This window comes from Clarias gariepinus, chromosome 19 (genome assembly GCF_024256425.1).
Source record: "Clarias gariepinus isolate MV-2021 ecotype Netherlands chromosome 19, CGAR_prim_01v2, whole genome shotgun sequence".
Taxonomy (NCBI): Eukaryota; Metazoa; Chordata; class Actinopteri; order Siluriformes; family Clariidae; genus Clarias; species Clarias gariepinus.
Genome location: NC_071118.1, coordinates 13,141,649 through 13,169,563, shown reverse-complemented (window position 1 = coordinate 13,169,563; position 27,915 = coordinate 13,141,649). Strand labels below are relative to the sequence as shown.

At 42.1% G+C, this 27,915-nt stretch overlaps 1 protein-coding gene across 8 annotated transcripts in view; it reads left to right on the top strand.

The window, feature by feature from the left end:
- sptan1 (spectrin alpha, non-erythrocytic 1) overlaps nucleotides 1-27,853 on the top strand; it is a 29,525-nt gene extending 1,672 nt beyond the window's left edge. Inside the window, exons 2-56 of one of the 8 annotated variants that reach the window (XM_053478232.1) lie at nucleotides 1,771-2,010; nucleotides 3,229-3,354; nucleotides 4,517-4,657; nucleotides 4,949-5,229; nucleotides 5,359-5,503; nucleotides 5,596-5,750; nucleotides 5,876-6,011; nucleotides 6,119-6,220; nucleotides 6,399-6,536; nucleotides 6,617-6,727; nucleotides 6,828-6,905; nucleotides 7,004-7,159; nucleotides 7,258-7,462; nucleotides 7,595-7,776; nucleotides 8,093-8,336; nucleotides 8,442-8,564; nucleotides 8,740-8,957; nucleotides 9,306-9,398; nucleotides 9,501-9,635; nucleotides 9,757-9,905; nucleotides 10,661-10,720; nucleotides 11,844-12,042; nucleotides 12,199-12,303; nucleotides 12,677-12,709; nucleotides 12,812-12,847; nucleotides 13,051-13,098; nucleotides 14,561-14,652; nucleotides 14,779-14,923; nucleotides 15,197-15,378; nucleotides 15,606-15,705; nucleotides 15,795-15,992; nucleotides 16,442-16,588; nucleotides 16,670-16,773; nucleotides 16,871-17,033; nucleotides 17,429-17,443; nucleotides 18,784-18,915; nucleotides 19,067-19,204; nucleotides 19,287-19,391; nucleotides 19,494-19,702; nucleotides 19,788-19,908; nucleotides 20,002-20,123; nucleotides 20,780-20,912; nucleotides 21,078-21,176; nucleotides 21,254-21,413; nucleotides 21,505-21,581; nucleotides 22,250-22,459; nucleotides 22,796-23,092; nucleotides 23,189-23,301; nucleotides 23,670-23,687; nucleotides 25,614-25,668; nucleotides 25,800-25,996; nucleotides 26,101-26,154; nucleotides 26,488-26,634; nucleotides 26,714-26,861; nucleotides 27,385-27,853. In XM_053478232.1, coding sequence (XP_053334207.1) covers nucleotides 1,774-2,010; nucleotides 3,229-3,354; nucleotides 4,517-4,657; nucleotides 4,949-5,229; nucleotides 5,359-5,503; nucleotides 5,596-5,750; nucleotides 5,876-6,011; nucleotides 6,119-6,220; nucleotides 6,399-6,536; nucleotides 6,617-6,727; nucleotides 6,828-6,905; nucleotides 7,004-7,159; nucleotides 7,258-7,462; nucleotides 7,595-7,776; nucleotides 8,093-8,336; nucleotides 8,442-8,564; nucleotides 8,740-8,957; nucleotides 9,306-9,398; nucleotides 9,501-9,635; nucleotides 9,757-9,905; nucleotides 10,661-10,720; nucleotides 11,844-12,042; nucleotides 12,199-12,303; nucleotides 12,677-12,709; nucleotides 12,812-12,847; nucleotides 13,051-13,098; nucleotides 14,561-14,652; nucleotides 14,779-14,923; nucleotides 15,197-15,378; nucleotides 15,606-15,705; nucleotides 15,795-15,992; nucleotides 16,442-16,588; nucleotides 16,670-16,773; nucleotides 16,871-17,033; nucleotides 17,429-17,443; nucleotides 18,784-18,915; nucleotides 19,067-19,204; nucleotides 19,287-19,391; nucleotides 19,494-19,702; nucleotides 19,788-19,908; nucleotides 20,002-20,123; nucleotides 20,780-20,912; nucleotides 21,078-21,176; nucleotides 21,254-21,413; nucleotides 21,505-21,581; nucleotides 22,250-22,459; nucleotides 22,796-23,092; nucleotides 23,189-23,301; nucleotides 23,670-23,687; nucleotides 25,614-25,668; nucleotides 25,800-25,996; nucleotides 26,101-26,154; nucleotides 26,488-26,634; nucleotides 26,714-26,861; nucleotides 27,385-27,510 — 7,443 coding nt within the window. In that variant the 5' untranslated portion in view covers nucleotides 1,771-1,773 and the 3' untranslated portion in view covers nucleotides 27,511-27,853. The remainder of the gene's footprint in view (nucleotides 1-1,770; nucleotides 2,011-3,228; nucleotides 3,355-4,516; nucleotides 4,658-4,948; nucleotides 5,230-5,358; nucleotides 5,504-5,595; nucleotides 5,751-5,875; nucleotides 6,012-6,118; nucleotides 6,221-6,398; nucleotides 6,537-6,616; nucleotides 6,728-6,827; nucleotides 6,906-7,003; nucleotides 7,160-7,257; nucleotides 7,463-7,594; nucleotides 7,777-8,092; nucleotides 8,337-8,441; nucleotides 8,565-8,739; nucleotides 8,958-9,305; nucleotides 9,399-9,500; nucleotides 9,636-9,756; nucleotides 9,906-10,660; nucleotides 10,721-11,843; nucleotides 12,043-12,198; nucleotides 12,304-12,676; nucleotides 12,710-12,811; nucleotides 12,848-13,050; nucleotides 13,099-14,560; nucleotides 14,653-14,778; nucleotides 14,924-15,196; nucleotides 15,379-15,605; nucleotides 15,706-15,794; nucleotides 15,993-16,441; nucleotides 16,589-16,669; nucleotides 16,774-16,870; nucleotides 17,034-17,428; nucleotides 17,444-18,783; nucleotides 18,916-19,066; nucleotides 19,205-19,286; nucleotides 19,392-19,493; nucleotides 19,703-19,787; nucleotides 19,909-20,001; nucleotides 20,124-20,779; nucleotides 20,913-21,077; nucleotides 21,177-21,253; nucleotides 21,414-21,504; nucleotides 21,582-22,249; nucleotides 22,460-22,795; nucleotides 23,093-23,188; nucleotides 23,302-23,669; nucleotides 23,688-25,613; nucleotides 25,669-25,799; nucleotides 25,997-26,100; nucleotides 26,155-26,487; nucleotides 26,635-26,713; nucleotides 26,862-27,384) is intronic. The other 7 variants (XM_053478238.1, XM_053478235.1, XM_053478236.1 and 4 more) reach the window with 7 other exon arrangements.
- The last annotated feature ends 62 nt before the right edge of the window (nucleotides 27,854-27,915 follow it).

Sequence of the window (27,915 nt, the reverse complement as noted above, 5' to 3'; positions counted from 1 at the left end):
ATAAAAAGTGCAAAGGTCCAGATGCATCAAGAGTATCTAGAGGACCAGGGACCGGTTCACGCAACAGATTCACACTCCAGCAGATAACTGAAAATGAATTAAATGACTGTTTCTGTTTCTTTAAACTCTAATGTAGCTTTATGTTTAATCTGAATCTGAAATCCGTGTTGGTGAGTACATGTGAAAGGCTAAGGTGGATTTTTCGTGATCCATTTGTCACCATGACATCTGTGGCATTCCTCTATAAATAGTCCTGCAGAGGCCCTGCATTCTACAGCATCTGCTCTGTCTCAGGCCGGGGAGGAGCAAAATATCTGGGATACCGAGTGCAATTTGTGTAATGCAGGCGTTGGCCTTTTCTCTGCTCCATAGCTGCAGCTTACTTGCAGATTTCCTGCTTTAAACCAGAATAAAAGGGGCAGCTGATGGAGTGGTTTGATGGGGGGTGGTGTCAGGAGTAGTATAAATATGTGTGTGTGTGTGTGTGTGTGTGTGTGTGTGTGTGTGTGTGTGTGTGTGTGTGGGAGAGGGACAGGATTTTTCCCAGGGGCCTGACAGCAGCAGTGTCTTTGTGCTGTTTGTTCAGAGTCATGTGGAATTTCCGCTCACACTGCTAGTATACTCAGCTGTTCACTGACCCATTTGGGTTTGTGTGTGTGTGAGAGAGAGAAAGAGAGACTCTGAGGGTGTTTTCACATTAGCAACCCGGGATCATTTCCGAGAATACCTAAAAGTCTGCTTCATTTTGATCAGTGTAAATATAACCGCTTCAGTTACGCATTGCGTTACCTTTGCATCACTGTAATAGAACTGAAAAAGTTTTTTTTGTTGTTGTTGCAAATTGTGATACAGTTTTGCGATATAAATCGAATCAGCAACTAGGTATCTTGATGATATCATATCGAGTGGGCCGGTGATTCCCGTCACTAGAATATATGATTAAATTGTTTTCTGGATATGAAGTAATTTACCGATGCTGTATTTCACACTCCTGAGTAAATCACAGAATAAAGCATGTTAATGCCTTATTCCTATTGCCTTATTTTCTGTTAAGAAGGTGTTACCCTATTACAAAATACAAAAAAAAAAATAATAGTGTTGTCAGTGCTTCAGTAATTATTATTAGGCCCACTTTAAGAGATTTGATTACAGAGCTGATGAAAAGAAATAGTTTGTCTTGTTCTTTTGGCAGGTCTTCTAGAAAAAATTCTTATTTATCATCCAGTGGGGCGGAGCCTGACAAAATTGATATCATGATTTTTTTTTTTCATTCTTTAATAACAATTCTATAACATTTAAATTGTGACATTTTTGTACGTATTTTTTGTTAAATTATGTATCTTACTTAAAACAGCACATATTCTTTAACCCTTCTAGCCTTTATTTATTTATTTGTTGTTGTTTTTTTAATCAAGGGATACGTTTAAAATAAGGAGAGCTATTAGATAACTTTTCACTTGTTCTATGTTATTGATCAGCTCCGTCTCCTTAGCAACATTGCGTACAAGAGCAACGTTTAAGACGAATCAGAACTGGGGTTATGTCTGGGTTTATTTATCGTAAAAACTCTTTTAGTCTAAGTCAGTCAGCTTAACTGAAGAAGTCTTAATAAAAGTAAGTGTCAGTATTACATTTCGAACTGCAACCAAAATATTGCCCTAAAAGATAATATAAATTCCTTTTGGGATTTACAAATATTGGTCTATATTGAGACACGCAGCTTGAAGTAGTGAACCATAGACATAACCACTTTGTGTGTATTTTCTTTAGAGAATGGATACCAGTGGCCTAAAAGTTCTCGAGACGGCCGATGACATCCAGGAGCGTCGTCAGCAGGTCCTAGACCGTTACCGGCGCTTTAAGGAGCTGTCCTCCGTGCGCAGGCAGAAACTAGAGGACTCCTACCGCTTCCAGTTCTTCCGCCGTGATGCCGACGAGCTGGAGAAATGGATCCAGGAGAAGCTGCAGATTGCCTCAGATGAGAACTACAAGGACCCCAGCAACCTTCAGGTGTGTCCCTACAGGGTCCGGGGCAAGCAGGGTCTAGTTTTTTAACTTACAGTACTTACTTTTGGCAAAATGATGAACATTTTCATCCTGTAGTAGTCTTTTATTTGTTCAAGTAATCTCTCTCCTTCCCATTTTTAATGTTATTTATTTATGTATGTTAATTGTAAATATTTCACTACTATTTAGGCCGTCAGGTTTGTTAAGATTCGGCGTGTCGAATACAGTCAGCTGACATGTAAATCCGTTGAGCAATTCAGCTTGATTATAACGCTTTTTTAAAATTGTCAGTATAAGGACTCGAACTCCACGTCAGTTCATCTAGTCTTACAAGAAATATTCTCAACTGGACCTGAGCCTAGTTAAATATTACAGTTTCCTCTTTAGCACATAATAACCTTTGTCCTGTAACCACTCTCGATTTTGCTTCAGGAAAAAGCCTCCTGGGCCGTTTGGGTGCTGGATTTATTATAGAGCATGTGACAGGCAGCCAGTAAAACCTCACAAGAAGACTTTGTTCATTCATATTAAATCTCATTACTGTAGTGGAGATAAAACTGGTTATTAAATATAAAGCATGTATATGTAAAAAATATATATATATATATATATATATATATATATATATATCCTAATGTAATAAAACTATCTTCTATTTTTCCTCGAAACGTCAGTATTTTGTTTTTACATTTTTCGGTTTTCAATCTGATCGGCCCCGGCTGGATGTTCCTCTATTCTGTGCCGAGTGATGTAACAGAAAAGCATTCTTATGGCTTTACATTATAAAAAGTTGCACATGTTAGAAAGCCTCTGATCTGCCTTATTCTCCAAACTCATAAACTAACTCAGTAAAACACTTATTTAACATTTATATCTATAAATAATAATTCTTATTAATGCTCAGTAAAGATTTTTTTAAATTAATGAAATTAGTTTAAATGTTAAACTCTTTTATGTAAAGTATTTTTGTATTGCTGTAAATGCTGCTCTTTATTCTTAAGTAAGAAAACTATTAAGTATAATAATATAATATAGAATAACATAATTACTTGTGGTTACTTTGATAGTGAAGCTGGTGAATAAAGATAAGGTATAAAACTTTCAAGTTCTGCCACCATTTTTCTTTTGTCTTAAGATTGTGAAATGTGATCTCTAGGTGTCGTGATATCAGGTGTTCAGTGGTGATTCCCATCCTTATATAATGTTGTCTGTCTTTCTCAGGGAAAGCTCCAGAAACACCAGGCCTTTGAAGCGGAGGTTCAGGCCAACTCTGGCGCAATTGTCAAACTGGACGAAACTGGCAACCTCATGATCTCCGAAAGCCACTTTTCCTCCGAGACCATCCGGGTAATTCCAACCGCCGCTGTTGTCCTGTGTTGATGTTAATGTGAAGCTCTGCATGCTAATCATTTTAATGTTAAATCATGCTGGTGTTAATCCTGATGATGTAATCCTGATGATTTTAATCAATGCTAATGATTTGGCTCAGTCCTTCACGCCATACCGGACCGCACAGAGGCCAATTGTGAAAAGTGTAAATTATGGAACTTATATCCAAGTAGGTGTCTGGATGCTGTGAAATTTCTGAACCTTCTGGTGAAAAATTTTTTTCTCTCTTCACTGGAAGTATGTGTGTGTTTGTGTGTGCAGTGATCTTTATGGCTGGCTTATACTTTTGCATTTGCATGTATTTGAGTCTCGATATAGAGAGGGTTTATGGGTAAGCATTGTACACAGAGGTGTTCTGTCTAAAATAACCAGATGTGTCATGTAAATATAAACTGCATCTGTAGCCCAGAACAACTTTTTTTTTACTAAGTTAATTGGACGTATCCACGTTTGCTCTCAGATACATGGCTGCAAATGATAATAAACCAGGCTTTACTCTGACTTCTCTGACTCATAGGTAGTGAACACTCCTGTGCTAGTTTCAGGCTTCATATTTATCTCTATATAATGACACATTCAAATGTTTAAATACATATAACTTTTTATTAATATTATTATTATTATTTTTATATAAAAATCTTACACAGGTCAAGTCATTTCGACCTTGATCTCTACTAGGTCTTCCCACTGCTAGTCGCTAATGGTTTCATCCAGTTTTCACACACCTGATAAGTTTCAACAGGTGGCGTCGCTGTGACAACTGTGTGCCTAAAAACTATCTTGAAGTTTTCCTCCTCTACAGGCCATAATAATGCCAGTTTGATTTGTGGTGACGGGAGATGTTTGAGAGATTAAATGCCATAGTTTTATTACTCTTTTGCGTAAAGCTAAACATGACTTTGTCACTTCACCTGGATCCACCCAGTTTGCTAAAACTCATCATTCAAAATGAACAGTCTGCATTTATAACCACGTGTCACCGCTGGTGGTCTAAACTGCTGTGGTAAACTGCTGGGGTAAACTACTACACCTTTTCTTCCTGGTCATAAGGATTGGATGAAGATTGGTCCTGACTTTCCCTCTCTTTCCCGCTCTTTCTGTCTCTCCGTCTGTCTCTCAGAGTCGCTTAGAGGAGCTTCACCGGCTGTGGGATCTGCTGCTGCAGAAGACGAAGGAGAAAGGTGTGCGTCTGCTTCAGGCCCAGAAACTGGTGCAGTACCTGAGGGAGTGTGAGGATGCCCTGGACTGGATCACTGACAAGGTCTCCCTCTCTCACACATTGTTTATACTTTAGTATAATAACGGTACATTTTATTAGAAAATAGACGGGGAAGACAGACATATGGGTGTGTTGATGGATTAGTTGATAAAAGGATGAAGATGAAAGGATACATCAGTAAATAGATTGATTGACGTGATACAGTTGGTTAAAGGATTTGCTGGATGGATAGATGAACGAATGCAGGGGGTGGAAACTGATTTTTCCTACTTAAATATGATAAATATAAACAGAGAGAAGGTATAAACCAGATACACATACCCACTGTTACAGGAAGCCATTGTGACATCTGAGGAGCTGGGTCAGGACTTGGAGCATGTTGAAGTTCTACAGAAGAAGTTTGAGGAGTTCCAGACAGACCTGGCAGCCCACGAGGAGCGTGTGAATGAGGTGAACCAGGCCGCAGCTAAACTGACGCAGGAGAACCACCCAGAGGTCGAGCTGATCAAGAAGAAGCAGGAAGAGGTGAACACAGCATGGCAGAGGCTGAAGGGTCTGGCCCAGCAGAGACAGGGCAAACTGTTCGGGGCCGCTGAGGTGCAGCGTTTCAACCGGTATGTTGCTTAGAAAAGAGCAGTGCTGAATTTAAGGATTCTCATGGCTTCGTATTTTGTTAAGTAATGAAGCATTAGATCTAGCAGGTATAGACTGAAATCAGTGACACTTTTTTTCTTCTTCTGTAGGGATGTGGATGAAACCATCAGCTGGATCAAAGAGAAAGAGCAGCTTATGGCCTCTGATGATTTTGGACGCGACCTGGCCAGTGTTCAGGCTCTCCTGCGCAAACACGAGGGGCTCGAAAGGGACCTGGCTGCCTTGGAGGATAAGGTGTGCATTTCAGCTGCGACGATCACGAAAGCGGCTTATTACACGAACGCACCCGTCGCTGTTTCTGTCTAACCGGCTGTGTGTGTTTTCAGGTGAACACTTTGGGTGGTGAAGCTGAGCGCCTGCAGCAGACTCATCCCCAGAACGCCACTCAGATCCAGCTCAAGAGAGACGAGCTCATTACAAACTGGGAGCAGATCCGCACTCTGGCTGCTGAGCGCCATGCCCACCTCAATGATTCTTACAGGTCTGCGTTTTCACTGAGTGAATAAATACCTTGTCATTTTCATATTTCACACAAGTAAAAATAGTTCACAGGTGAGGAGAAGTCTGAAGGCCAGCTTTGATTGGTGATTGTTTCCTGCTTTCCAGGCTTCAGCGTTTCACTGCAGATTTTCGTGACCTCACCAGCTGGGTGACGGAGATGAAGGCTCTGATCAACGCTGACGAACTGGCCAACGACGTCGCTGGGGCCGAAGCGCTGCTCGACCGACATCAGGAACACAAGGTGACCCCCGTTTTGTTGTTTTCAGCTACATCTCAAATATCTATGTCTTCCTTTTCCAGGAAATATTATAGGCCATATTGCTGATGTTGATGCTGCTGTGGTTTTAGGGCGAGATCGATGCCCATGAGGACAGCTTTAAATCCACAACTGAAGCAGGAGAGGCTCTTCTGAACACTGGACACTATGCCTCAGAGGATGTTAAGGAGAAGGTAGGACCAGCATCACAAATCCTGCTAATGTCTGATCTTAATCCTGCTGTAAACGTCTGATTTTAATACCGTTTTTTTTTTTTATATTCAATGAAATCTACACAAAGGTATTTTACTTAATTGTTATTTGGCTGATTCATTACACATCACATAAACACAAAAACATTTGTGTGTATAGCTGGGTATTCTAGCAGAGGAGAAGGAGTCCTTGCTGGAGCTGTGGGAGCTGCGCAGACAGCAGTACGAGCAGTGCATGGATCTACAGCTCTTCTACAGGGACACTGAGCAGGTCGACAACTGGATGAGCAAGCAGGAGGTGTGTGCACTTTCATTTAAACCAATGAGGAAAGGTTTGAGTACTGAGATGTTAACGTAATTCTATTGTCGTTCTGTCAGGCTTTCCTCCTGAATGAGGACCTGGGTGACTCTCTGGACAGTGTGGAGGCCCTGCTGAAAAAACATGAGGACTTTGAGAAATCTCTAAGTGCCCAAGAGGAGAAGATCACTGTGAGAAACCACACCACCGTTTCACTCAGTCCTATATCCGCAACTGTTTTGAACCTTCATCCTTCATTTTTTATGTTCTGATCTTTCATTCTGTCATTAGGCTCTGGATGAATTCGCCACCAAGCTGATCCAGAACAATCACTACGCCAAGGAGGATGTGGCCACGCGCAGAGATGCAGTACGCCAACCGCAGCACCACTTCCTTATTTAATGATCTCTTATAACCCTCTTATTGTATTTTTATTCACACTGATTCCTGAATCTGAAACGTTTCAGTTGCTGAGCAGACGTAACGCTCTGCACGATCGCGCTCAGTCCCGCCGTGCTGCCCTGGAGGACTCCTTCCACCTGCAGCAGTTTTTCCGTGACTCTGATGAGCTCAAGAGCTGGATCAATGAGAAAATGAAGACCGCCACGGATGAGGCCTACAAGGTGCGTTTATGATTAAGTGCTGTTATCGCCGTATTTTATTTATTTATTTATTTTCTGCAATAATTTTCTCTCTTTCATACACACACATACACACACAGGACCCCTCCAACCTGCAGGGTAAAGTACAGAAGCACCAGGCCTTCGAAGCAGAACTTTCTGCCAACCAGAGCCGTATTGACGCTCTGCAGAAGTCGGGTCAGGAGCTGGTTGATAGGAAACACTACGCCTCTGCCGAGGTGGCCACTCGCATGGACGAGGTCAGCTCTCAGTGGAAGAAACTTTTGGAAGCAACCGAGCTAAAAGGTAACAAGTTACCCGTATGTTTATTAGAACTGTAGTAAGTAGGTTTAAATATTTTGTACTATTGCTGGTTCATTATTGTTAAACTGCGTGCGGTGATATCCTTAAGGATCTGTGTGTGTGTTGTGCCATCAGGCATTAAGCTGCGTGAAGCCAACCAGCAGCAGCAGTTTAACCGTAACGTGGAGGACATTGAGCTGTGGCTCTACGAAATGGAGGGACACCTGGCCTCTGATGACTACGGCAAAGACCTGACCAGTGTGCAGAACCTGCAGAAGAAGCACGCTTTACTCGAGGCTGACGTGGCTGCACACCAGGTGAGTAGTATTTGGGGAGGATGTATTGTGGACGGTTTTAATAAAACTAAGGAAACGTTTTGATTTTAACAGAGAACGCTTGCTTGACAAATCTGTCTTAAGCATCTAAACACACTGTTAGCAAACTAGATTGTTTTCATGTGATTAGCTTAAGTCAAGAGAGACCCAATCTTTTACTCGTTATGTGAGGTGTCTCTCATCTGGTTAGTTTTTAGTACCTAGTTAAACCCTGTCTTATCTGGTTAGTTTAGACTCTTTTAACCAGGTAATTAAAGCTGTGTGTGCCAGAGAAGTGACATCTCATTCTTCTCCACAGGACCGCATCGATGGCATCACCATCCAGGCTCGGCAGTTCCAAGAAGCCGGACACTTTGACGCCGACAACATCCGTAAGAAGCAGGAGGCTCTGGTTGCACGCTACGAGGCTCTGAAGGAGCCCATGGCCGCGCGAAAGCAGAAGCTCTCCGACTCTCTTCGGCTGCAGCAGCTGTTCCGTGACGTGGAGGACGAGGAGACATGGATCAGAGAGAAGGAACCCATCGCCTCCTCTACCAACCGGGGTAAATTTTGAGAATCATGTCGGCGCTATTAGGATCAGGAATAGACTGAAAGTTAAAAATAACAATGCTAATAAAAACTGTGCTTTGTTTCTGTTTCTCCTTCAGGGAAAGACCTGATCGGTGTGCAGAACCTGCTGAAGAAGCACCAGGCCCTGCAGGCAGAGATCACCGGGCACGAGCCCCGGATCAAGGCTGTTACACAAAAGGGAGAGGCCATGGTCGATGAAGGTATATGTCGGTCTTTCTTCTCAAACCGTGCTTGCAAACACCTCGTTCGGTGTGACTGTTCATGTTCTCAGTCTGTTAAAGTTTAATTTTCATGCTAGACAGAACTATACACGTGATGCTGGAAATATGAAGCTGCCGTTCTATTACAAAGTAAAACTGTCCCTCTGTTCTCCAGGACACTTCGCCGGTGAGGATGTGAAGGCTAAGCTGGCGGAGCTGCACGGCCGCTGGGAGACTCTGAAAGGGAAGGCAGCTCAGCGCAGGCAGGATCTGGAGGACTCACTGCAGGCTCAGCAGTACTTCGCTGATGCCAATGAGGCCGAATCCTGGATGAGGGAGAAGGAGCCCATCGTAGGCAGCACTGACTACGGCAAGGACGAGGACTCAGCCGAGGTAAGTGTGGAGAGATGTGTGGGTTTTTGGGGGTTTTTTTTGCTCTTTTTTTTGCTGTTATTTTAGATATTTACATTTTTTGTCTCTTATATATGCGAGATACAAGGCAATTTAAATATCTGCTACCGAAAACATCATAACGGTAGGAAGATTACATGACAAGCCTGCATATTTGAAAGACAGAAGTCAGAGGTTTCTTGTCCTCCAAAGCAAAATTGATGTATAATAAAATAAATGAGATACTGTTGACTGAGACTGTACATGTGAAACACACTACAAACAGTGAGATGTCTGAATTGCTCCTGAGGTGCATAAACTCCCAGTGATTCTGACTTTCCTGCTCCTCAGGCCCTGCTGAAGAAACATGAGGCACTGACGTCAGATCTGAGTGCTTATGGAAGCAGCATCCAGTCCCTGAAGGAACAGGCTCAGGCCTGCAGGGTGAGTAGGTCACCATGTTGTCAAACCATCCGCACATCAGGTCTTATTCCCCAGCCTCAGTCTGTCTAAACCTGATCATGCCTTTGCTGATCTGTCCTACAGCAACAAGTTGCTCCTACTGATGATGAGACCGGTAAAGAGTTGGTGCTTGCCCTCTATGACTACCAGGAGAAGAGTCCCCGTGAAGTCACCATGAAGAAAGGAGACATCCTTACCCTGCTCAATAGCACCAATAAGGTTAGACCTCAAACCACTTCTTGAATGCATTTTGAATCACTCAAGGTTTTTTTTTTTTTAGAGAGACATGAGTGACATAGCTGAGACTGTCCCGTCACTGTATGCCGTGTCTGCTCCTCAGGATTGGTGGAAAGTGGAGGTGAACGACAGACAGGGCTTTGTGCCGGCAGCATACGTTAAAAAGCTGGACCCGACTCAGTCATCCTCCCGCGAGAACCTGCTGGACGAGCAGGGCAGCATCGCGCTGCGCCAGGAGCAGATCGAAAACCAGTAAGGAACCCCTTAGTGCTTTGGAATGAAAGCGCATGGAATTTGATCTAACAACTTAACACTAATTTCTTTCTATAACCTGAGGAAGCTTTCACATACACAGTGTTTTAGTCCTGTTGAATGTTTTTCCTTCTGTTCTTTAGACAGATCACAACACTGCAATCATACTCCCAAAGAAACGAGATCGAACTCTCGAATGGTTCAATTACAGTAAGAAAGGAGGCTCAACTTGAGTGCAAGAAATTAACTAAAACTGTTTTGGGTTGCAGCATCTTTATTTATTTTTTTAGTGGTAGCTGCTGTGTTACAGAGAGTTAGTGCTGCAGAAATAAATGCCATCTTTTCTGAGCATCTGCATCAACAAACAATAAGAAAATGCTGGATATGATGCATAAATGCAACTTATTTACTGCATGTAATTCTCAAGTTAATTAGGCTTGTCTCAAAAAAAAAAAACATCTTTTCAATGCCACACGCACCGTAGCTAAGGTTTGTTCACTTTTTGTGTGCAATAAAAAGCCAAACCAAGAGTTACATTTCTCTTTGACCCAGGCTTGGACTAACAGGTGTGAAAGTCTCCTAAAACTTTTTAACTTCCTCTACTTATCAGCTCTAATCAGCCAACCTACGCAGCCAGGGCTGTGACTCTTCTTTCAGTTTAACTAATGTCTCTGCCTTTCTTTATTCCTCTCCTGCTTCCCCTAATCCCTCCCCTAACGCCTGTGTGTGTGTGTGCTCGGCCTGCCCTGTGGCAGGAATGTGGCCACCAAGGAAGCGTGCAGTGTGTCTGTGCGCATGAAGCAGGTGGAGGAACTGTGAGTAGGACCCAGGCTTGTGCTCTTTCAAATCCATCACACCACATCTTTAACCCTTCATCATCTTCTCCTTCTTCTTCTTCTTCTTTCATTAGACACCGATGCTTCATGTCATGAATCTTGCCTCTATTAACATTTCTATTTCATCTCCTTTTCTTTCCTGTGAGGCCATCCTTCTGCTTAACTTCTATCCATAAAAGGAATAGAAGGCGTGTCTGTTTTTTCGTGAAGTTTCTCTGCTTTTCATCATTCTTTCACTCTTCCCCTTCACCGCTCTGTACATTGTGCATTTTAATTCTAGATTGAAGTAGATTGCATGGAGGGTTATGGCTAAGGTAACCAAGAGGTCTCAATGGAGTGTTAGCATGTCAACTAACTCCTTACTCTGGCATGAAACATTCGGGTGTTTTCCAGATTTCTTTAGATAATGACTGATGTCTTTGTAATAGTCTCTGGGTAGTCTGATTAAGCCGAGACATTGTGACAACTACGACAGCGCCTCATTTATTGCTTTATTTTTCTTTATGCTGTAGTAATTTTTAGTAGTTACAGCTGAAGCTGGAGATGCCTTCAAAAATTTTTTTTAATTTTTCCCGCAGTACATTTGCATCTGCACTGAAAGTCCATGTGAATAAGCTGTAACTAAAGAAAGAGAGCAATTTAGTATAAAGACACTGAAATAAACCTTTGAGTTTGCAGCTGCTCTATCGTCAGGATGCTGTTGTAAAGGATAAACAGCTTTTGATATTCAAAATCTAGAACGTAGAATCACATGTCCTGGCATTTCCCTCTCACGGGGGCCCAGCATCTACATTCTGTACCGTTTACTGTTAAATTCATAGAAGCTCAGATAGTGTTGTGTTACCTTAATAGTAGCTAAAAGCAATCAAGCAAATGTGTAATAAATTTTTTTTTTACTCAGAATACATTTTTTTTTTATAGTTTTTGTTATGCATCAGTAGATTAAATGTAAAACTGCTAATGAAGCAGTAGTGAAACATCCAGTCAGTGTGGAGGAGGAGGACACAATAAATCCAATTCACAGGATTACCTTTCAGCCATAACATCTAAAGATCTGGTTAAGTCCTGAGTTCTGACCTCTGACCCTCCTTCCGTGCCCCAGGTACGGTACCCTGCTGGAGCTGGGCGAGAAGCGGAAGGACATGCTGGAGAAGAGCTGCAAGAAGTTTATGCTGTTCCGTGAGGCCAACGAGCTTCAACAGTGGATCAACGAGAAGGAGGGAGCACTGACCAACGAGGAGGTGGGGTCTGACCTGGAACAAGTGGAGGTGCTGCAGAAGAAGTTCGATGATTTCCAGAAGGTGCGTTCTTTCTTTACCACGTGCATCCAAGTTGTTAAACAGTTGGATAAAATCTGCCTAAATAATACTGAAAAATGTGACTTAATAAAAAAAAAAAATATATATATATATATTTTTTTTTTTTTTTTTTTTTTTTTTTTTTTTGTCCTGAATCAGGATCTGAAGGCAAACGAGTCTCGTCTGAGGGACATCAACAAGGTGGCGTCCGAGCTGGAGTCGGAGGGATTGATGGCTGAGGAGGCTCCCATGGTGCAAGCTCAGGTGATCAACAAATTTGGATTTTTTTTTATTTTTTTTTGCCATCTTGACACTGTCTTAGTGAACACATCTAAGATATCAGGAAATTAGGTGGAATAAATTATAATTAGTATGAAACATTGAGTTAGTGACTTTATACAGTATTTTATGTAATAAATGGTCTGTGGTCAGTAGCGCACTAGACTTGCACTAGATTTTCTCTGGCACGGATGTTGGAGATCATTTTCTATTGGACTAATTCTAAATATCTTCATAAAAGAGTGAAAGTGTCCGTGTCAGAGTGCACTACTAAATAAAATGAACGTGTGTTACACATGGTATCCAATAAAATAAATTTTAATCTATAACTTTCTCTCTCCCTCCGTTCCTGCTACAGCAACAAGAGATGTTGGGTTCAGCTCCTGGCAAGGTCCTTGTCATTTTAGCACCGTGTACACTGCATGCTCAAAGTAAATCATCATTTCTAACAGTCATAAAATTCTAATACAAATATTCACTCCTTTTTTTTTAGGATGAAGCTGACTCTAAAAGTGCTTCTCCGTGGAAGGTAATGTTATTTATCCTTAATGCAGTGTGTGTATTTATCACAAATTTGGCGAATAGGAAGCGAGATGTTGAGTGTGCATGATGTGATTTAGAGTGTAGGGTGGAACTGTGTACATGAATGTGGTGCCTTTTTTGTTTCTTGATTGGTGTGATTTTTGTGTCCTCCTGTTTTTACTCTCCCCTGATTTTTCCAACTCGGTGTAGTCTATTCGCGTGGCTGTCCAAACGACGGCTAACTTTAATACTATCAAGGTAAGAAACATGTGTCCTCGTCGTAGAACATCATCCCATCCCCTCGCTCCGTCATCCTGTCCTCACGCCTGAAGGACTAACCCTGTCCCCCTTCACCATCGTCCTGTGCTCCCACTCTGCTACATTGGCTGTTTCTGTCCGTGTTCGTTACCTAAAACACCACACGCTGATGTTTAAAAGCGTCAGTTCAGCGTGTCTCCAAAAGCTCACAACCTGATCACTTTGCTTGTTCGTTTTTTAAGTCATTTGTTGTCCTGTGATGTCTGTTGCTGTATATGGTGATTAATGCAAGCATTAGAGCCCTAGATAGAGACTGTGTCACTTTGGAAAATGTTCCCTATAGACGTACTGATGACGTCATCAGCTATCTAGGGCTCTTAATATATAGAGCTGTTTGGATGTCCTGTTTTTATCTTATCTGTTGTCTGTATTCAGTCGTCCTTCTCCATGAACCTATGTTGTCAAGCATCGCCTCCTTGTGTTTATGTCTGGAATTGTGTAATCATTACGTCTTTGTTTACACGGGCACCAGCGGTTTAGGGTTTACCTAAAATAAAATTATGGTTTGGTTGTCCTGCTCTGAATGACTTGACAGAACCATTCTATAAATCCAAGCTGGTGTATTAGGAACATTCTTACTGATGTTCTGAAAATTTCCAGCAGGTTCCTAGTGGTCAATGCTAACCGTTACAATATATTATAAAAACTATGAAGTAGAGTTCTTTCCAATAGAGGCAACTAGGGATGGGAATCTTCAGGGACCACCTGAAACTATATTATCATGATGCCTAGGTGCCGATTTAATTAGTATTGCTCTTCTGTTTCTCCCACAATTTTATAAATATCTCCATTTTTTAAAAATATATACATTTTAGTATTTATTAATTTTTTTTTCATATATTTTTACAATTTTGCAACAGTTCTAAACAAAATTAGCAAATGCTTAGGTCCTACCATACATAATGCTGTGCTGCTTGCTATTGTGTGAATAGTTTAGAGCATGCTACAAATGCATCATTTATAAATAAAAACAAAACAAAAAAATTAAAAAAGAATAAAAAAAAAAAAAAGAACATTTCAACATTTGCAACACAAACGATTCACCATATGTAGATTAATCCATTTTCCCCATCTCTAGAGGCAACTTAGTTTTACATTTGTGGCAGCATGATCTTTATCAACAAGATTAATCACCAGGGTTTAAAATAAGGTTTAATGCAAATTATTTGAGGGGGGAAAAAGAAGAATTGCAATTTTGGCACATTTTTGGTTTTAGCAACAAGTGCACTAAGTAGACTTAATTTTTAATTGTAGCATGTAGCTTTGGAAAGCCTGGAATTATTTTAAAAGACAAAGCCTGAACCCTTACGTCTGGTCAGCATGCTGTAACTGTTTTGACTGGGTTGTGTGTACATAAATAGTGTTAAGTGGATACTGATGACTGCGTTCTGGGTGTTTACAGGAGCTGAATAACCGCTGGAGAATGCTGCAGCAGCTGGCAGAGGACAGAAGCAACATGCTGGGAAGTGCCCACGAAGTGCAGAGGTTCCACAGGTACAGTACCAAAGAATCAAGTCCTTTAGATTTTTTTTTTTTTTTTGGAAGATTTGGGTGGACGAAAGTGGAGCTTTCACCAAAATGTTAAAGAAACATGAACATAAGATATTCTGTGGTTTTCAGGGATGCTGATGAGACCAAAGAATGGATTGAGGAGAAGAATCAGGCCCTAAACACTGACAACTATGGTCATGACCTGGCCAGCGTTCAGGCCCTGCAACGCAAACACGAAGGCTTTGAAAGAGACCTGGCTGCTCTGGGAGACAAGGTCAGACTGTAACTCTTTTGGTTGGTTGGTTACATTGATAATAGTTTCTCTAATTAGTCTCAGCGAGCTTTACTTTCTCGTCCTACTCCCTGAGTAAGAAAACTATGGTAGTCAGTCACAGAAAAGAAAAGTCACAGAGTATATCATTACACAAAAAGTACATTACACTTCAATCATGGGTTATATTTTTCACCATCACACACAGTGTCTCCACTGGTTTCTTTAGATAATCTGCTTGTGCATTAAAAAATCTCTCTGTGTGTCCTGTGGCAGGTGAACTCTCTGGGTGAGACAGCCGAGCGTCTGATTCAGTCCCATCCTGAGGCCGTGGATGATATTCAGGAGAAATGCACTGAGCTGAACACGGCCTGGAGCAGCCTGGTGGGACGCGCTGATCAGCGCAAGGACAAACTTGGCAACTCGCACGACCTGCAGCGCTTCCTCAGTGACTTCAGGTGAGGGTAGAGAGCGGCTACATGCTACAACGGCTACGACTTCTTGACTGAACTGTTTTGTTGTAGCTTATAATATAACCAGGTGTTTTTGAGGAGCTCTGAGTAAAGCAGGATGTCGTTACTCCACAATTATTTATGATAGATTTTTTTCTCATGATGTTTTAAGCTTTAAACAGAGCCAGTAAGATGATTGCACTAGAACTTATCCCTGTGTGTCGCTCCTGCAGGGATCTGATGTCCTGGATCAACGGTATCCGTGGACTGGTATCTTCTGAAGAGCTCGCCAAGGATGTGACCGGAGCCGAAGCACTGCTGGAGAGACACCAGGTACCAAACTCGTCGTTATAAGTCTTGTCAGCCGAGACTTAGTGGCCGCATCGTTCACATCTTTAAAAACATTTCTCCTTCTCCTGCAGGAGCACAGGACTGAGATTGATGCACGTGCTGGAACCTTCCAGGCCTTTGAGCAGTTTGGGCAGCAGCTGCTGGCACGTGGTCACTACGCCAGTCCTGAGATTCAGCAGAAACTGGAGGCTTTGGACCGCGAAAGGGAGGATTTGGAGAAGGCCTGGGTGCAGCGCAGGATGATGCTGGATCAGTGTCTGGAGCTGCAGGTGAGGGGGAGACACCACTTTAGTTTATATTCTTTGCAGTTTAAGCATGTAGGCATTTGGGAAAGGGGGATGCAGTAGGGTCCAACTAAAATGTAAAAAAACATCATAATTTGGCTGTAGTGCCTTTTTTTTTGGTCACCAAACAACTAAATGCTAAAAGGTGTAATTCACTTTTTGAACATCTTTTGGTACGATGCTACTAAGAAATTACATTTAAAAACAGGAATTTCACTTTTTCCATTTTTCTGCGTTGTGCTTTTATGGTGTAATGTTTTAAGCTAAATCCCACGACACTGAATATAAATGCTAATTAATAATATTTGCGGACTATGCCACCACTGGTTCACCTCATCCACCAGCGGATAGTGAATATCTATCCATATTTTATATCTATATAATTAGTTTTTCAAGGTCCAGAGCTGTAATTTGTGTTCTTGTGTTCCCTGCAGCTCTTTAACCGTGACTGTGAGCAGGCTGAGAACTGGATGGCAGCGAGAGAAGCTTTCCTGGCCACTGACGAAAAAGGCGACTCCCTCGACAGTGTGGAGGCTCTCATTAAGAAGCACGAGGACTTTGACAAAGCCATCAACGTGCAGGTTAGCAGTGTAACGTGAACAAATCTTAGTAGACACATGCTTTGTCTGTTTTGTCTGGCTGACCCCACACCGTCTCCACAGGAGGAGAAGATCGCCGCACTGCAGTCCTTCGCAGACCAGCTCATTTCTGCCGATCATTATGCCAAACCTGACATCTTTAACCGTCGCAACGAAGTCTTGGACAGGTCAGGGATTTTTTTCTTCCAACCAATAGAACAGGAATCTAGTGGAGCTGCTAGTAAAGTAGAAGTGTTAAGTGTAAATGTGTGTCCTGACCTCCAGGTGGCGCCGGCTGAAGGCTCAGATGATCGAGAAACGCTCCAAGCTGGGTGAGTCTCAGACCCTGCAGCAGTTCAGCAGAGATGTGGACGAGATTGAAGCCTGGATCAGTGAGAAACTGCAGACGGCCACTGATGAATCCTATAAAGACCCAACTAACATCCAGGTACCTGCTGACCTCATCGGCCTAAATATAATCTCAGTCTCAAATTCTATACGTCATATGTTTACCTAGAGCTGGACAGGTTTCGGTGTTTTTTTACAAACCTGCCTAACTTCACCATTACTGTAACTTTTTAACTCTTTTAATCCCATTCCCATGTACTCGACAGTTCTTATTGTTCATGTAGGACTACAATATAATTTATTTATCTATCTGTAGCAGGATTTTTGGATATAGTTTTTACAGACTTGAGTTTATTCTAATCCTAACGATTAAATAATTACCGATTATCATTGTGCTTTTATTTACATGGTAATGCTCCCTGTCTCTCCTGTAACCCCTGTCAGTGTGTACTGAATCAAACTGAACCTCTCTTTGTTCTCGTGTCTTATTTTTAGCTGTCCAAACTACTGGTAAGTGGAGTAGCGTGTTTGCTTGCTAACCTCAGTAGGGTGTCATCATACCCTGGGGTGTGTGTGTGCGTGTGTAGTGGACGTGTGGTAGAGCTCCAGCAGTGTCCCTGCTCCGTGTCCCCAATTCATGTCTCCTTGCGCTGTCTGTCTGCCTGTTATGAACGTATTTTATTTCAGCATCTTCTGCACTGTAGCGCGTCTGTTCCGTCACTGAAGCAGTTTGTCAGCATCTTGTGGTCCGTGTCAGTTTTGGGCTGATTTTGTTCCGAATTTTTGTTCCATACTGTTGATGTGGTGAGGGTCTGCATAACAATTGCAGGGTTAAACTTGCGGAGTGAGGAGAGGATGAGAGAGAAAGGTGACCTGCATTCTGCTCTGCTGTAGTCGTTGTGTGGGTGTGTGATGTGCGATGCTGTAGCTGCTTCATAATGTGTGTCTAAAATATTTGAGCTTCTCCTTCCCTCTCTCTTTAAGATAGTATGGAACAACGACTACATTCACCTTGCAAGCCTTATAGCATATCTCTTTATTAATCTATAATTCAGGGTTTAATTTTTCGTCAGCTGTGAGTTTGTGGAAAATATAAAGTAAATTTTTTTTTTTTCCCTTTTCATTTCATTCCACGAACTTTTTCCATTCAGATAACATAGATGAATGTATAGGTAAATAAGTATTGGGGTTTAAGGTTGTAAATTAGTTACTTTTATATATGGGATATAGTTTCATATTAATTACCGGAAAGAATGTACTAATAATAAGATTAATAGCTAGAAAAATGATGACTAAAGAGTCCCTCTCGGGGATGCTCAGTTACTGTTAGTCGCCATTTTTAGCTCTCCACGAACATTTACTTTTATGGTGTTCTGTGGGTCTGATTTGGCATTTATTACATGAATATAAATACAAAAATCTGTTTTACTAAAATGTTTGTAATCTAACGGGGTTTCTTAGCATGTTTTGCCCCATGGGAACATTGGGAACCGATGCCTGGACGTACACTGACGTTGAATGTCTCTGCCTTTTAGCTGTCAGTCCTGTAATGTGAATGTAGTCCACAAAACAGCTCAACTTCTCTGACCGTTTACAGAGTCACATCTCGTCTTGTTTGCTGTTCAGTAGACTTTCAAATATTCCATCTGTGCTGCTATCCTGCGCGTAGCAGCAGCAAATAGTTTTTCATTTATCAGTCCTGTCTGATGGTGTATTTGTTTCCCCGTCACCACGTTTCATCCATTTACATTTATTTATTCATTTAGTTATTTATTTTTTTTGCTTTACAAACATGAGCAGCATAAGATTATGAAAGTTGTGAACTTCACTCTGATCATCACTGCCTTCAGAGCAAGCACCAGAAACACCAGGCGTTTGAGGCAGAGCTTCACGCCAACGCTGACCGTATCCGTGGTGTCATCGATACAGGAAATGCCCTCATCCAGCGGGGTGCATGTGCAGGAAGTGAGGACGCTGTCAAGGTAAATATGGGTCCTGTTTATGCTCCAGAATGAAAGTATGATGTTAAATGCATTTTAATTTCATCTCAGCTTATGACTAATCAGCCAACAGTGCTCTGGTAAATGTGATTGATCAAGCTGTGTGTGTGTGTGTGTGTGTGTGTGTGCCCAGTCTCGTTTGGTGGCTCTGGATGAACAGTGGAATTTCCTGGTGAATAAATCAGCTGAGAAAAGTCAGAAATTAAAGGAGGCCAACAAGCAGCAGAACTTCAATACCGGCATCAAGGACTTTGACTTCTGGCTGTCGGAGGTGAGAACGGTTTCACAGTGAAATGGTCTTATAACTAAATCACACAGGGTCATGTTTTTTACTCTTTACTCTTTGTCTGCAGGTCGAAGCTCTCCTCGCCTCTGAGGATTATGGGAAGGATCTGGCCTCGGTCAACAACCTGCTGAAGAAGCACCAGCTTCTGGAGGCTGACATCTCTGCACATGAGGTAACCGCACTCACTGAACAACTTTTGAATATTTTCACAGAAAGTCTCTCACACAGTAAACAGTAGAGATCTTCATCACTAACTTTCATTCTGCTGTTCCAGGATCGTCTGAAGGACCTCAATGGCCAGGCTGACAGCCTGATGGCCAGCAATGCTTTCGACACCTCTCAGGTCAAAGATAAACGCGATGCCGTGAATGGACGATTCACTAAAATCAAGAGCATGGCTGCTGGACGCCGAGCCAAGTTGAATGAGTCGCATCGTCTGCACCAGTTCTTCAGAGACCTAGACGATGAAGAATCTTGGATCAAGTGTGTATTATACTGTAGCATATATTGCTATGTTTTCTATTTTTTTCTTTTATTTAACGCACATTTTTCTGATGTGTGCTGACAGGGAAAAGAAGTTGTTGGTGAGTTCGGTGGATTATGGACGTGATTTGACAGGAGTACAGAACCTGAGGAAGAAGCACAAGAGACTGGAAGCTGAGCTGGGAGCTCACGAGCCAGCTATTCAGGTGAGATACTGTGACTCTTTCTCACAATGTCATCCTTCATTGCTTTAGTTACTGGTAGGTCATGTTGAGGTACTCGATGCTTGTCCTCTTCAGTCTGTGCTCGACACGGGGAGGAAGCTGTCTGATGATAACACCATCGGGCAGGACGAGATCCAGCAGAGGCTGGCGCAGTTTGTCGAGCACTGGAAGGACCTGAAGGATTTGGCCGCTGCCAGGTCAGACCGAGCATCCTTTTTATTTCATTTTACAATAACTGTAGCATTTCCTTTGATGTTTTTTTTTAAGTGATTCCACTACAGTGCTCATTTCCTCACACTCCTAAAAAATGACACATGCCTAGTGTATGTTCAGCTGTTGAACAGATGATGTGAAACCAGATCTGGATGTGTAAAGCAAACTGTGCTGCGTGGAAAATATCAAAAGGACACTACAGCATCTTTATGCGATAATCCGGTCATCTGTTACAAGATAAAATTCATCATGAGTTCTTTGCTAGGAGCACACAGCATCAACTAACACGCACAGAGCGATATATGTTTGCAGAGATCAATTAAATCATGGTTGATGGTACTTTTATGTTTGTATCAGTATTGATACAAAAAAAAGGTATTAGTGCATCACCATTACAGTAACAGGGCCGGTCCTCTGCTGTGTGAGACACAGTCAATAATGTTTCAGGGAGTGTAATGTACTGGTATCACTGTCCTGTACATTCATTAGAGCAGAACCTGCTGTCTGTGGAGCTTCACTGTGTAAATGTGAAGAATAAGGCAGACCTTCAACATTTAACCAGTCAGACACAACATTCCCATCAGTTTTACGCCCGTATGGACCAACAGTGGGTAAAATGCTCTGTGTGGTGTGTTTGCAGGGGGCAGAGGCTGGAGGAATCGCTGGAGTATCAGCAGTTTGTGGCTAATGTCGAGGAAGAAGAAGCCTGGATTAATGAAAAGTTGAACCTGGTTGGAAGTGAGGACTACGGTGACACGCTGGCAGCTGTGCAGGTACCAATATTCCTCTCTATTACATTCACCATTATTACATAAAATCAGTTTTTTTTATTAGTGCCTGTTGTACGTCTCCGATACGAGGGACTTCGCCCTTGTGATTGGTGAGTTTATGTTAAAACGGGAATATAAATATAAACGTACCGACGTCTTCTGTCTCAGGGCCTGCTGAAGAAGCACGAGGCGTTTGAGACGGACTTCACCGTCCACAGGGACAGAGTGAACGACGTGTGTGCTAACGGAGACGAGCTCATCAAGAAGGTATTTTAACCTTCCTTTAATCTGTAGTTTTATGTAAATGTTTGTAGCATCGCACTGACACTGAGTCGTGACTGCAGGAGAACCACCACGTGGACAACATCACGGCCAAGATGAAGTCGCTGAGAGACAAAGTGTCTGAGCTGGAGAGAGCCGCCGCGCAGAGGAAGGCCAAGCTGGACGAGAACTCCGCCTTCCTGCAGTTTAACTGGAAGGCCGACGTGGTGGAATCATGGATCGGTATGATAGTACAGTGTGTGTGTGTGTGTGTGTGTGTGTGTGTGTACAGTACTTCAGGTTGATAATCTGCACCTGTTTTGTGACTGTTCAGGTGAAAAAGAGAACAGCCTGAAGACAGATGATTATGGACGCGACCTGTCATCAGTTCAGACGCTGCTCACTAAGCAGGTGTGAGACACTGAAGTTAACTTTGCGGCAGAAATGACACGCTGTAAAAATGGAATAATACAATTGATTACTATATTTAGTTTGACTTTTTTTTATCACAAAATTTTAAATAAGTAATGAATATAACAGTAAATTTGGATGCAAACACCAAAGCAAAAAGCAAAAACTTAATTTTTGAGTAAAAAATTATAAAATTGCTAAAACAAATTTAATTAAACAAAATAGGGATGCACCGAAATGAAAATTCTGGGCCGAAAACGAAACCGAAATTTTTGGATGCACTTGGCCGAAAACCGATACCGAAACCGAAAATGGCTTCATTAAAAAACATGTTTAAAATATTTTCTTTTTGTTTGTATTAAAAAAATGTTGCATATTGCAACTTTGCTGTCCTCATCTGAAACTTTGAAGTTCTTCCAAACCGCCGACATACTCCGTGTTTGATGCGTAATGACAGCGCGAACGAGACGGGAGGATGGGAGAGGCGTGGCGACAATTTCGGCTTTTATTTTCAGCGCTTTCTTACGTTTCGGACGAAACCGATAATGCTATTTCGGCCGAAAATTTTCGGCGGCCGAAATTTCGGTGCATCCCTAAAACAAAATAGTTTTTCCTAGATAATAAAGGATATTTATCTGTACCTATGCACCTTCTCTCCCTCAACATAGGAAACATTCGACGCTGGACTTCAGGCGTTCCAGCAGGAGGGCATCACCAACATCACGGCGCTGAAGGATCAACTCCTGGCAGCCAAACACGTGCAGTCCAAAGCCATCGAGGCTCGTCACGCTACACTGATGAAACGCTGGAACCAGCTGCTTGCCACATCTGCAGCCCGCAAGAAGAAGCTGCTGGAGGCTCAGGAACACTTTAGAAAGGTAAAACACACACACACACACACACACACACCTTGCAAAATACCTGAGTCTGACCATTAGCCATCTTAGACAGATATCACCCATACAGTTCCAAAAATAGCTAAAAGCAAAAATCTTAGCCGCCAAGACAAGTTTGGGTAAATTTAAAAAATCTTTGGGCTACATGTGAGTGTGACGTGTATTGATTTTAATTTGTTACTTTGGTAAAGCAGCTCTCTATTAAAATAACTCTACTAACGTTAAATATTTCTACAGTACGGACAATGAATCCTCACACGTCAGTAATGTTCAGTGAGACGGTTCACGTCAGTAAGTTTCCTGCGTTGTCTCACCCAGGTGGAGGATCTGTTCCTGACCTTCGCTAAGAAAGCATCCGCCTTTAACAGCTGGTTTGAGAACGCTGAGGAGGATCTGACCGACCCTGTAAGATGTAACTCTCTGGAGGAGATCAAGGCTCTGCGCGAGGCCCACGACGCCTTCCGCTCGTCCCTGAGCTCCGCCGAGGCCGACTTCAACCAGCTGGCCGAGCTCGACCGGCAGATCAAGAGCTACCAGGTGGTGTCCAACCCCTACACCTGGTTCACTATGGAGGCTCTGGAGGAGACCTGGAGGAACCTGCAGAAGATTATCAAGGTAAGGAGCTACCAACACACCTGACTGATTTATTACCTTTGATGCACGTTTAAATCTGAATTTAAGCTGCATGCTGTCCGTTTTTATTTCTTGTAGGAGCGTGAACTGGAGTTGCAGAAGGAGCAGAGGAGGCAGGAGGAGAATGACAAGCTGAGACAGGAGTTTGCTCAACATGCTAACGCCTTCCACCAGTGGCTACAGGAGACCAGGTAAAGGAAGAGCACACAGTCGTGTCGTCCTACATTCAGCAAACACGGATATTATGCATGCACTATGTGTCGATGTGTAATCATGTTTCTGCTGCTCATATGTTTCATCGTCAGTGCATGCTTTGCCAATTGTGTGTGTGTGTGTGTGTGTGTGTGTGTTTTGGGAAGTGGGAGAACTCTGAGCTTTTTTTTAGTCATATTAGCGCTAGGTGTGTTTACATGTGGGTGCTAAATGCTGATGATGTCACTGCTCGATGATGTAACTGTTTGTGTGTCTCTCTCTCTCTCTTTTTTCTACCCCTCCCCACTTTGCCCCCTCCCGCTCTCTCGCTGCCTGTCCTGATGCTTGGGATCACTTTTCTAATCAGGACATATCTTCTGGATGGGTTAATATCACATTTTTTTCTCCATATCTTCTATAGTTTTTTTCTATGCCTATGTGTTTGAATGAGATTGTGTATGTAGGAATATTTGTAATAAGTGTTTAGTATGCAGGTGTTTTAGAAAAACATTCAGGAGTAGTTCAGATGTAAAACATGATTAAACAAAAAAAAAAAACGAAAACATAAACAGTACTTTGTTTACTAAAGCCTGGATCAGTTACGACAAGTTTTTTTCCAGTTGCGCTGGATCTTACAGCTATTTTAGCGCATCAGGCTAAACTGGAGACTTTGACCCCGAGGCTTCTGTTACAAATGAGTTACATCGTTTGCCTCATTGCTCCAGCAAACATGTCTACACTGAGCAACTACATTTTAAATAATGTGACATTATGTTTATTCACTTTTAGACAGATCAGTTGTATCTGTGTTTCATGTTTGATTTCTTCCCCTGTGTTTTGTGTTTCTCATTTCTCAATTTGTTTATGCTATATTATTTTTGTCATTTTGTTCCTGGTCTGTGAATAGCATAGCCTATCGTCGGGTTATCCAAGTCTATCAGTATGAAGTCGATGATGATCTTTCTGGAAGGTTTTCTTTCCATTTTGATTCCCTCATCAGTCCCACTACCCCCCCCCCCCCCCCCACGCCCTCCCCACCCATCTATTGGGTTTCCTCATCATGCACTTTGAGTCTAAAACCCACCATTTGAGCTGTGCGTGTGCTCAGTCTTCTCTACTAACCCACCGTGATGTGGCCATGAGGCAAGCAGATGGACCGTTCAGCTTCCTAATCCTGCAGAGCGTGGCTCGACTCCAGCACAGTCACAGAGCATTATTACACCTTTTTTTGTTTTGTTTTTTGGAAAGGGGTGGAAAAACCTTCACACACTAGCTTCAGGGCTGGAAACTGCAAAAATGACTTCAAAACATCGATTCAACCCTAGTGAGATCTGTATTTAAGGCATCGTATTTTAGAGATCTTGTTTGTTCTAACGCAAATTCATCAATTTAATTTCCTATTTTTGGATTATACTGCCTTCTTAATGAATTTAAAATTTACGCTTTCCTGTATGCTAACTATGCAAATGAGAAGTCATCAAATGGAGGTTAGTCAGATGTTTAGTGTGGCATTGGTCCTGTCACATCTGCAGGACAAACTAGAAAGGATACAGTAAATATAAGGTAATGTTCATTATAAGAACATGTGGAAACAAATGAAGCACGAAAGAAGGTTTACATCTTGTTGGTCGTCATTAAAAATGCGATAATTTAATGCTTGAACAAAATCTTGTAGAAAATCTTCCTCAGAAGAGTAAACGGTATTATAACAGCAAATAATGGGATGTTCAGGTGTCTGCAAACTTTTGACTCTATAGTGGCGGTATGTTTTAAACATCATGCCAGTTCTTCACTGTAGAACAGAGCACAGGGACTGTAGCAAAAACAGGAGAAACAGTAAAACCTCTTTACACCTCTAGAGGGCACCATTTCATTGGGAAATAAAACCTCCTGCTACACTGTATATTTTATAACAAAGCGTATCTTAAAACCCGTAGTGTACTTTTTAATTACAGACATTATTGAAAATTTTTTATCAACAGTCTTTAACACAATGAGTTTCTGGCCCTGCTGCCTGTGGCATGGATACGAGCACAGATATGAGCCTCCATTAGCATGACCTGAGTGGCTGTTCTGGGTGCAGTAGTCTGGAATGGCTTGATGGTGTGGGCAAGAGCTATAAATATAGGACAACTGACAGGAAATGACTTTTGTGTCACCAGAGGTTTTGTCAGTAGTATTAGCGTTTCTGCTGTGCTAACAGTGTACAGACTTTAGGGTTACACTAGCAGGAGGTAGTGATGATGGATGTGACGTTGTATTGAGAATCTGCGGTTGTGGCCTCCTCTCATTACCATGTGTATTTGGGTAGGTCCTGTATGGTGGAAGAGTCTGGAACTCTGGAATCTCAGCTAGAGGCCACAAAGGTGAGTGTTGTCATCAGTGAGGTTTTGATATAAAACAGGATATGAGCAAATAAAATTATTTGATTTAAAATCAAAGCATTTTCATTCTCATTACGTCTTGACACTCGCGTGTTTGTGTGTGTATATAATAGCGTAAGCACCAAGAGATCCGTGCTATGCGCAGCCAGCTGAAGAAGATTGAGGATCTGGGTGCGGCCATGGAGGAGGCCCTGATTCTGGACAACAAGTACACGGAGCACAGCACGGTAGGCCTGGCGCAGCAATGGGATCAGCTGGACCAGCTGGGCATGAGGATGCAGCACAACCTGGAGCAGCAAATACAAGCCAGGTATTACACATGCACACACTGACACTGTTCAGGATAGTTTATGTAGAGCTGTTCCACACTTGTGAATGTCCAAGTACTGATAAACACACTTAATTCCTTCACAGAAACACGACAGGAGTCACAGAGGAGGCGCTCAAGGAGTTCAGCATGATGTTCAAGTGAGTACAAAATCAAAAATAAAAATAAAAAAACATTAAAAATAATAATAATAAAAAACAATGTTAAAACAAATGCAATGTTTTAGTTAAAAAAAAAAAAAATTTAGCTGAATATCCATATCCCAGTGTTTATTGACCAGTGTTTTACTTTTATTTATCAAAAGCCCTATTGTGTTACAAACATTCTTACTCATTTGTCAATTCAGATTTGAACAGAGTGTTTAGTTAAAACAATTGGAACACAAGTCAGGTAGAATTTAATGTTTCAGTTAGAATTTGTAAATTTAGATTTACTAAATCCTTTTCCTCTCCGCTTCTCATTTCTCACCCCAGACACTTCGACAAAGAGAAATCTGGTCGTCTGAATCACCAGGAGTTCAAATCCTGCCTGCGCTCGCTGGGCTACGACCTGCCCATGGTGGAGGAAGGAGAACCAGACCCAGAGTTTGAGTCCATCCTGGACACAGTGGATCCCAACAGGTGAGCGGCCGAGTGCCAGCCTTCTGAATCCGCCACAACACGCGTGTTCACTCAGCTCACCTCGTTTCTGTGTTTGCAGGGACGGCAATGTGTCCTTGCAGGAGTATATGGCGTTCATGATCAGCCGCGAAACAGAGAACGTCAAATCTAGTGAGGAGATCGAGAGTGCTTTCCGTGCTCTCAGTGCTGAGAACAAACCGTACGTCACCAAGGAGGAGCTCTACCAGGTACGTCATACACCATTTAGTATTGTATGTCAATGTGACTGGATCTCCAGCAGCAGTGCGCTGATATTAACAGATGATTATGATGATGATGTGACCCGGACTGTGAAAATCAAGACATTTTTGTGATTCACGATTCTCTCCATAAAATCATAGTTATTAGACTGGGTCACATATGATCAAACTGCACATCTGTTAGCCAGGCAAGCGTCCTTATTGTGTTGTATTATTTAACTGTCACTAAGGCAAGTCAGAGCCCGTACATGTGTTGTTTACAGTTAGTTTTATTAATGTAATGTTTATAACAGAAATGCATTTCAAAAAGCTGTTTTTATTGTAACATAAATATCCACATAGCACCAGTGTTACAGTTACGGGTTTTCTTGTAAATGCTTGAAGTGAAAGCTACTGTAAATACATGGCTATATTTTACTTTTTAATCTGTTTGCAGTATAGAGTCAGTGTTAATGTAATTAAATAACCAGATTGATTTAATGTTTTTTTCCTCTCTCTTTCTCCACTGCAGAACCTAACCAAGGAACAGGCTGATTATTGCATCTCACACATGAAACCATATTTAGACAGTAAAGGTCGTGAGCTCCCATCCGCGTTCGACTTTGTGGAGTTTACGCGCTCGCTTTTCGTCAACTGATCCCTGCCCCTTTGCCTGCCAGTGACCAATCGGGATGCGTTTCCCCTCGAGCACCAACACGGCTGAATTGCATGAATCTAACGTTAGCCTTCTCTTTAGCACTCTGTATCTTTATCTATAGAAACCTGATTCACTTTGAGCTGATCTCACACACTCTTTGTCTGTGCTTCACTCACTCTAGTGTAGTGTGTGTGTATGCGTGTTATTCTGTGGTTGTGTTTCCTGTTTAAGTGCTTTGCTTGATTTAGAGAAATCTATACACTCAATGAGCTCTGCTGTAACACCGCTCGTAATTCTGCAGTGTGCATTAATAAACGCTACTGGTTAGAACTGGTGACCATGATGTGTGTCTTGGGTTTTTTTTTTTTTTGTGTGAGACATGTTAAAACATAAGTCATCATATTT